This window comes from Zingiber officinale, chromosome 7A, assembly GCF_018446385.1.
Source record: "Zingiber officinale cultivar Zhangliang chromosome 7A, Zo_v1.1, whole genome shotgun sequence".
Lineage (NCBI taxonomy): Eukaryota > Viridiplantae > Streptophyta > Magnoliopsida > Zingiberales > Zingiberaceae > Zingiber > Zingiber officinale.
Window position 1 is genome coordinate 24,558,462 of NC_055998.1, and position 9,987 is coordinate 24,568,448.

At 36.7% G+C, this 9,987-nt stretch overlaps 1 protein-coding gene across 1 annotated transcript; it reads right to left on the reverse strand.

Moving 5' to 3' along the window:
* Positions 1 to 1,885: 1,885 nt before the first annotated feature.
* LOC122001186 (pleckstrin homology domain-containing protein 1-like) lies at positions 1,886 to 2,724 on the reverse strand. The gene has a single exon (XM_042555801.1). The coding sequence runs from the start codon at positions 2,619 to 2,621 to the stop codon at positions 2,124 to 2,126; it is 498 nt and encodes a 165-aa protein (XP_042411735.1). The 5' UTR covers positions 2,622 to 2,724; the 3' UTR covers positions 1,886 to 2,123.
* Positions 2,725 to 9,987: the final 7,263 nt, after the last annotated feature.

Genomic DNA, 9,987 nt, shown 5'->3' on the forward strand with positions numbered 1-9,987 from the left:
GACTCCGTGCACGAATACATGCTATATACTAAATTTTTAATACCCCTAGTCCTCCAAATAATACGCATTAGGAAACACAAGTAGATGCTCCAGCAATCTGACATTTACTCTCCGACATGCCATTAATCGAGCAGCACTGTCACAGACAAATTATAAACATAAAAGTTGAACGGCCATACATGCCTTATGATTGACCCCTCCTAGAGTACGTGGGGCCGTCTAAAAGGATTAAAGTAACAGCTTCACATTTTTGCTGCAGTTGAGGCCTGTTCTCTATGAACTCACCAACTAACAGGAAGAAGAAGAAGAATCTCAGCTGGTAACCTTGTGCAAAGATGTGCCATAATGTGAGGAGCGATCAACATGGTGAGTGTCTAAACGACAAGACCCACTGGGAAAGTAAACTGTTTTGGAAGGTCTATCAGCTGGATCTTACTTCTGTTAGCAGCTCAATTTTATTAACTGTGGAAAGTTGTATTCATTTCCACAGTTCTATTAGTATCTTCAGTAGCTGATAGTTATTAGAGAGGAGATAGGGCAGGTAATTCATTTCATTACAGACCTGTAAGTATTCTTTTTCCCTTTTACTACATATCCAGAAACTTTCTTGATAACCCTTTTTTTTCAGAAAATAAATAAACAACAATTAGGAGAGGCACTGAGGCAAATGGCACAGTTTCACTTTCAACACTTGATATGATGTAATGCAACGTTTACAGCAGAGAGTAAGAAGGCAAGAACTTACAGTAGCGAGCAAGCAAGAAGGCAAGAAATGAAGTAGCTTAGGTGAAGGTAAATCGAACAGTTTCACTTTCAACACTTGATGTGATGTAAAGCTACGTTTGCAGTAGAGAATAAGGCGGCAAGAACTGAAGAAGCTTTTTTTCACTTTATTTTGTTCATCTGTTTACATGGTCCAAATCGAAAGGAAAAACATATTGTTCCCTACCTAGTTTGTCAATTAATAAGAGTATAATTAAATTCAAAGATCGAATTGTGGGAAGATCCTAAATGTCTTGTGATAAGTTGATCCAAAACTAAATTTTTGTTAAAAAAAAAAAAAAAAAAAGTCAATTGGAATAGACATAAAGTTGTATAGTAAAGAGTTGAGATAACATGAGACTATATCGCATAGTCAAAATGAAAAGAGACTGAGAAATTTAAATTTTTTAAAAATTACAGTACGAGATATAACAATGTATAGAAGAATTATTATAGCTGAAAAATACAAAAATGGATGTGTGGAGTTATTATAATTAAGTAAAAATAAATGTTAATATCATAGCCATAGCCAATTAGATATAGTTCTAATAGTTAATCAAATGAAAGAAAATAAATCAAAATGATTCGGACAACCTAATTTTTGTAGCATTTAGACATTTGCAGACAGGCTAGTAATGTGGTCATGAGAACAAATTCAAAGAAGCACTGAAAACTCTAATAAAGGAACAGAATTTGATTAGTTGACATGATTCTTTCTAAACCATCCTCAATATATGGTTCAAGAACAAGACACTCAACATAGAACAGCTTAAAATTTATACAGAGACTAATAAAATATGATAACACAAATATCATCCGCAAGCATGAGAAAAATGACATATCTGTCACCCTTTATGTCTAGTAAAGCGAAAAGCACAAAAACACTCCAAAGCAACCAACTATGTGATTTTAGGAAACAATCAGTTTGTTACAATTAAATTATACAAAGCCTACTTTTTACAATTTTTTTTAAAACAGGGGCCAAGGCTATACCAATATCAATTGTCTGCATACCATTCTTCAATGAAAAATAATCTTTTCATGACGAGTAACTTTTTGGAATAATCAACTACGGTGCTTATGGGACAGAAATTTCAGATCTGACAAAGAACAGCGAGCAAAATGCAAGAGGAACATGATGTCTGAAATTATTGAAAGGATAATTTTACAAGCCGATTAAGTTGTTCAGCAGATGAAAGGTAAGACACCATTATCGACGTAGCATCCAACTAAACATGGAGATTGCACAGATATCTCCAATCAACAAGAAGAAATCGCATCATTGAGCTTACTCAAAACATAGTGACAAAATACAAACCCTAGATTTATAGAGGCGCACCTATTTGTACATCATGGATCAGCTATTCTTGATCGGTGTTGGAGGGTTTCGCATCAGTGGAGGACGAAGTTATGGCAGCACGTCTGACGCTGTCGTAGTCGACGACCTCTGCATCGGCCAACGACCGGGAGTGCTGGACAATGGATCGGCCAATGGAATTGATCCACTCCTCCTTTTCCTTCTCGGAATCGGCGATGAAGTACATGGTCTCGGTTCGTGTGGAGAGCTCGAAGGCGAAGGCTCGATTGATGACGTCCTCGGCGCCCTTGACGGTGAGGCAGGCAGCGACGGGGATGACGCCGCGGGGGATAGAGGCGCGGGTGACCTGGGAATCCTTGAACCAGAAGAGCTTCCCCTGCTTCAGAACGAACCAGCGGCGGCGCCACGTCTTGATGTACTCGCCCTGCTTGGTCAGCCACCCGGCGCGCTCAGGGTTGGACCAGAACGCGACACCGCCGTCCTCCTCCGCGGCGGCCAACGCTGTGGATCCGAACACCGATCGCCACAGGCTCGCGGCCATTGGGATTAAGCTAGGGCTTCTCAGTTGTCGATCGACCGATCGTGGTCGAAGAGGAGATGCCGCGGGTTGTGCGATCTCATGGAAGAAGAAGGGAAGGGAGATAGTCAGATAGAGGCCCAGCTGGCCGAACCGGCCTTCTCGGCTCGGTCAGAGAGACTTTCCGACCCGGTTGTTTTTTCTCCTAATTAAGCCCACTCGAGAACAACTGAATCCGGTTTGGTTTGAAGAATCATCATTAAGAAAACACCTGAGAAAACTATGATGAAAAAATTGGGAGGAAATCATCAATTACCAACAGCTAACCATTTGCTTATTACCGGAGATACAGGAGAATACGCTGAATTAAAATTATCAATCAATTTCAGTCTTATCTTCCCAAGTATCCCTATTTTTGTTTGGCATTTCTTAAGCAAGCGTTTATATGTAGATGAAGTGTTATAGAGGAAGGGCGTTTACTTAGCTTCAAAATATTATTGTTGTGATTCTGTGGAGTCTTGGGATCATTTGTTTTATCATGGAGTTATTGTATTAGAAGTGTGGAGTTATTTTTCCCAATTGTTTACAGTTGATCAATTTTTGGTGTTTGAAAGGTGGAGATTTGGCCCGTTTTAGTCTCATGGTAGTCATGTTAGAGAGACTATTCCATTTTTGATTATATGGTATTTATGGTGTGCACGAAATGACGCTAAGCATGTATAAGGATGATTGCAAAGAAGACTATTTGGAAAGTCCTTCAATATTTTATTTCTGGTATAACTATGGAGATCATTAAATCAAGGCATTGGAAGGGTTTTACCATGATGGCTCAAAATTTAAGGGTTTTGGTGAGGCTAAAAATTGCTAATACCATTTTGATGGTGAGTTGGAAGAAGCCAAAACTGTTGGGTTCGGAGCGCAGCGGAAGACATATATTGATCATGGATCTTTTCGTGGTACATATAGTTTTGCACAAAAATAATATAAAACATATCTCGAGTCCTCGATGAGTGTGAATAATATCACGGACAAATAAGACAGATAAGAGCCCCACGTGTAACTCCTCTAGCGGTATCCACGCGCACTAGATCACGAACTTGACACGATCCGTTAGGTGCTAGCCACTTGGATCGACAAAGTCTTGGAAGCACTACTGATCTCTTCCGATGGAAGACGAAGTTGACGAAGGAGAAACGGAGAGAATGAAATCCTTACGTTGAATCTTTCCGAGAATGGCTATTTATAGCTTCCAAGGAATACGAAGAGTTAAGCCTTCAATTAATTCATCATTTATGATCTTCATTAATAAGGAAGATGAAGAGTTATAGGCTCCATAAATTCTTCATTTATGACCTTCATTATGATAACTCTTCAAATTCTTCATTAATTATCATTATAATGACTTTTCGAATTCTCCATTAATCATCATGATTATGGTTAATCGAATTCTCTCTTCTTTGTATCAAATAAATCCATATTTGATCTTGATCTCGACTCGCTTCCGATACTCTTGTTCATGTCTACGTGTTATGCGTACGACCCTCTAGGTTTTATACACGAAGGCAGTGTAAATCCATACACAGACTAAGGTAACCGTCTAGCAACAGTTTTTAGCCACCCAACGCGATAAAATTAATATTAGTCATAAACTGTAAATCACTATGAACCGATTACTGTGTAATTCAATCTCTTCATCTAAAGCCTACATCCCAATTAATTCGATACATTATGCATCATTACCAAATTAATTATTTTACTTGATTTCTAAGATATAATAGACTCCTCTTGAATGATAAATCATTCCTCCCATGGCCATGGATTTTGAGTCACTAATATCTCTATCAAGCGGCCAGGATGTTAACTCCTAATCCAAGAGAGCGATGAATCCTCTATTGACTCAACACTATTCTCTCTACGTTTTGTCATACACCCAACTACCGTATTAATCACAATCCAATTAAAGACTGCTTTTAACGGCGTCAAAGTACATAACTCCACGCATAGAATAAATGAAGGTCTTGTTGGTTGCTACTCGGAAAACCTAGAGGTTCCACTGTACAAAAATTTTGTACAAAGGTCTGAACCTTTTCCTAGCTACCATGTGTTCTTTTAAATTAAATTTTTGGATCGCCTGCGGAACTTAACACGTTTGATCCAAAACTTAATCTATTTGTTCTTTAAGGTTTAGACTTGGATCTCCTGCGGAACTTAACACGTTTGATCCAAATCACCTAAGTTATTAATTCCATTAAATATTAATTTCCATAATTGGTTCCCAGTACTGACGTGGCGAGGCACATGGCCTTCTTGGATATGGGAACAACCACCACCGACTAGACAAAACCTTTTATGGAAAGCTAATATTTAATTTCCTAAAATAACTTTAGGTCAACCAAAAAGAACAATCAAATCACAAGGAAAAGAAAAATAAAAGAACACAACTTCGAAAAACATATTCGAAATACTAGAATCGTAAGCCTCTTGTATTTGGTATTATTTCCATAAATAACTAGCATGATGCGGAAAGGAAAAATTACTAGTTATACCTTCTAAAAGACCTCTTGATCTTCTACCGTATTCCTCTTCTAACCTCGGACGTTGTGTGGGCAACGATCTTCCGAGATGAGAACCACCAAGCACCTTCTTCTTCCTTACAAGTTTCGGCCACCACAATTCTCCAAGAGAAGTAGAGGTCCGGCCACCACCACCAAGCTCCAAGGGATGCAAGAAACAAAACCACCTTTCTCTCCTTCTTCTCCTAGCTAGAACCGCCACCATCAAGAGCTCCAAGAGGTTGCCCCGGCCATAAGAAGAAGAGAAGAGGAAGAAGCTAGGGCCGGCCACCAAGGAGGAAAAGAGAGGAAGAATAGAATAGAGTTAATCACCCATGAAGGCACCTCTACCCCCTCTTTTATAATCCTTGGTCTTGGCAAATAAGGAAATTTAATTAAAAACTTCCTTAATTCTTTTGCCATGAAAAAGAAAAATTTATTTAATTAAAAACAATTTTCCTATTCTCAATTTGCATGGCCGACCATCAAGCTATAAACAAGGAGAGTTTTAATTAATTAAAACTTCCTAATTTGTCTCCAGAAATTTATAAAAAAAAATTCTCCAATAATTTTCCCTTCATGGTGGTTAATAAAAAGGAAATTTTATAAATTAAAATTCTTCTTTTAAACATGTGGATAATTTCCAAAAGGAAAGTTATCTCTAAAAATTAAAATCTCTTTTCAATCTACAAATAAGGAAAGATATCAAATCTTTTCTTAATCTTTTGTAGAAACTAATAAAAGAGAATATTTAATTTTTAAACTTCTCTTTTAAATTATTATCATGGTTAAAAAGGAAAGTTTTTCTTAAAAATAAAATCTCCTTTCAATCTACAAATAAGGAAAGATTTCAAATCTTTTCTTAATCTTTTAGAAAGCTTTTAAAAGGAAAGATTTAATTTTAAACTCTCTTTTAAAACTATGATATCCACATAAGAAATAATTTTAATAAAAATCCTTTTTAATATGATGTGGCCGGCCACCTTAGGCTCAAGCTTATTGGCCGGCCACCTTAAGGCCAACCTTTAGGCTTGGCCGGGCCTAAGCATGAGCTTCAAGCTTAGCTTGGCCGGCCCCTATTGGTTGGGTAAGAAGGTGGGTATGTGGTGGGTATAAATCTCTATATACAAGAGGCTACGATAGGGACCGAGAGGAGGAATTGGTTTTGGTCTCCCAATAAAATTAAGCATCGCCCCGAACACACAACTTAATTTTATCAATAATAATTCATTCCACTAGAGAACTATTATTGAACTACCGCACCAATCCCAAATTACATTTTGGGCTCCTTCTTATCATGAGTGTGTTAGTCTCCCTGTGTTTAAGATATCGAATGTCCACTAATTAAGTGAGTTACTGACAACTCATTTAATTAATATCTTAGTCCAAGAGTAGTACCACTCAACCTTATCATCATGTCGGACTAGGTCCACCTACAGGGTTTAACATGACAATCCTTATGAGCTCCTCTTGAGGACATTATCAACCTAGTATCTCTAGGACACAGTTTCCTTCTATAATCAACAACACACACTATAAGTGATACCATTTCCCAACTTATCGGGCTTATTGATTCATCGAACTAAATCTCACCCTTTGATAAATTAAAGAAATAAATATCAAATATATGTGCTTGTTATTATATTAGGATTAAGAGCACACACTTCCATAATAACCGAGGTCTTTGTTTCTTTATAAAATCAGTATAAAAGAAACGACCTCAAATGGTCCTACTCAATACACTCTAAGTGTACTAGTGTAATTATACAGTCAAGATAAACTGATACTTAATTACACTACGACCTTCTAATGGTTTGTTCCTTTACATTTTGGTCGTGAGCTACTGTTTATAATTTATAAGGTACTGATAACATGATCCTCTGTGTGTCACACACCATGTTATCTACAATATAAATTAATTGAACAACTACATTTATCACAAATGTAGACATTTGACCAATGTGATTCTTATTTCTAGATAAATGTTTATACCAAAAGCTAGGCTTTTAGTATACACTCTAACAATCTCCCACTTATACTAAAAGACTAAGCTGCTATATGCTGCCATACATCTGATTCTAACCCTTCAACATGTCCATCAAAAGCTCTTGCCTTAAGGACCTCGGTGGAAGGATCTATAGGTCATCACACGATGTAATCTCGGCAACAACTTCTCCTCGTTTATACGATTTCTCGTATTGGGTGGTACTTGCGCTCTTTTGTGTTTACTTGCCTTTATAGACTTATGGTTTCTTCGAGTTTGCTACTGCACCGATATTATTACAATAAATTGTAATAATCTTTGGACAAACTAGAAATCATATCTAAGTCTATCTTGAGATTATTGAGTCATTCAGCTTTTATAGCTACCTCAGAGGCTTGCCATATACTAAGCTTCTATGGTGGAGTCCAGAAAAACACCTATGCTTATCACTCTTCCATAGTTATGACTTTACCTCCTAAAGTAAACACAAAACCCCGAGGTTGACTTATTATTGTCCCTATCCGATTGGAAGTCAAAATCCATGCAACCCACAAGGACCAAATTAACTGTCTTGTAAGCTAGCATATAATCTCTAGTGCCTCTAAGGTACTACAATATATGCTTTACTGCAGTCCACTGTCCTTGTCCAGGGTTATTTTGATATCTGCTAACTATGCCTTTGGCAAAACAGATTTCTGATCTCATGCATAGCATACATTAGGCTTTCAACAGCCGTAGCATAAAGAACTACCTATATTTCCTTTATCTCCTTTGATGTCTACAGAGACATATCTTTAGATAAAGTTACTCCATCCTGAAAAGGTAAGAAACCTTTCTTGGAGTTTTGTATGCTTAAAACAAACAAGGATTTTTCCGATGTATGAAGTTTGGGATAAGTAAAATATTCTTTTCTTGCGATCCCTTATTACTTTGATCTCAAGAATATATACATTCTCCCAAGTTCTTTATATCGAATTTGTTTGGACAACCATACCCTTACTTCTGACAACATTTTGATATTGTTTCCAACTACCAAAAATGTTATCTAAGTATAGTACAAAAAATACCACCACGTTTCCATCACATCTTTTGTATACACAAGACTTATCCGGTTACTAAATCCATAGATCTGGATTACTTTGATAAACCGGATATTCCAAGACCTTGAAGCTTTGCCTCAGTCCATAGACTGATTGAGCTTACACACAAGATGCTCTTAGCCCTTTGCAATGAACCCTTCTGGTTGCTTTATATGGATGTTTTCTTCAAGACTTCCATTAAGGAATGCTGTCTTGACATCCACTTGCCAAATAGATAAAAGAATCCGGATAGACTTAAGCATGACTACCGGTGAAAAGTTTCCTTTTCATCAAGCCTTGCTTTGAAAGTTACCACCTTCCTGTCTATCCTCTTTTCCTATTATAGACTTTTTACACCCAACGGCTTTTACACCATTTGGTGATTCTACAAGCTTCAGTTTTATTAGAATACATATATTCTAATTCTTTTATTCATTACTTTTTGCCAAGATGCTGCATCTTTATCTTGGAGTGCTTCATCATATGACCGGAGATCAGGTTCATGTCCTCCAGGGATCGAGTCCAAAAACTCTCCCAAAACATGAACCTATTTAGGTTGCATAACAACCCTCCCACTACAACAAGACACTTTCTGTAATTGTGTATCAATTTGTGATACGTGTTACAGTTTTCTTGTGGTATCTCATCTTGTACAGTTGGTACTAGGTTAGACATGTCCTTTATTATTTCCTTAAGAACAAATTTACTTATGAGCACGTGGTTCATTATATAGTCTTTTTCTAAAAAATCAGTCATTGATGCTAACAATGACCTTCTGATTTTTAAGACTATAAACCTACTTTTGTTTATCTAGGATAACTTACAAACAAGTGAACTCCTATCCAACTTTTCCTTGTCTCTCTTTAACATATGTGCTGGATTACCCGAATCCGAATATGCTTCAAAATGGGTTTTCACCTATTCAGCAATTCTATATGAGTAGAGAGTTCTAACTTGGAAGGTACTATGTTCACTTTCGTTATCAGAGTTTATCCTTAAAACAAATTTGGTAATTTTCTGAATAACTCATCATCTATCTAATTATTTCATAAGAGTCCTTTACCTTCTTTCTACTACACCATCCTGTTGGGGTGTACCAGGTGCAGTTAGTTGGGGTTGAAATCCAACTACTGATAAGTGACTCCTAAAATCTCTCAAGAGGTACTTGCCACTACGATCTTCCATAGTGACTTTTTACTTTAATATTTCTCCGCATCAACCTTGTACTCTTTGAACTAATCAAAGTACTTAGTCTTGCGGTACATTAAGTAAATTTATTTGTATCTTGAATAGTTGTCTATAAAATAGACAAAATATTCAATACTACCTATTGTCTGGATAGTCATAGGATCACACAAATCAGAATGAACCGATTTCAACATATCTTTGACTCCATACCCCTTGGACTTAAAAGTTTCTTGGTTATTTTCCTTCCAAGTAAGACTCGCAGGTTGGAAATATTTCCACTACCAATGAACCCAAAAGTTCATTAGCTACCAATGAATCCTACTCAAGTATAACCTAGCTTTTAGATGCCAAAGATATAATTGGTTCATTTCCGAAGGTTGCTTTCTCTTAAAATTAGAAGATGTGTTACTAATTTCCATTTGTTACATCGTGGGAGTTATTGGATTATAAATTATCAACCATCATACCAGAATAGATAACTTCCCTATTTTTCTTGATAACAACTTTGTTATCAAAATAGACACAATATCTATAATAGTTTAGAAACTGAAATCAGGTTCTTTCTAAACTTGGTACGTAAAGACAAT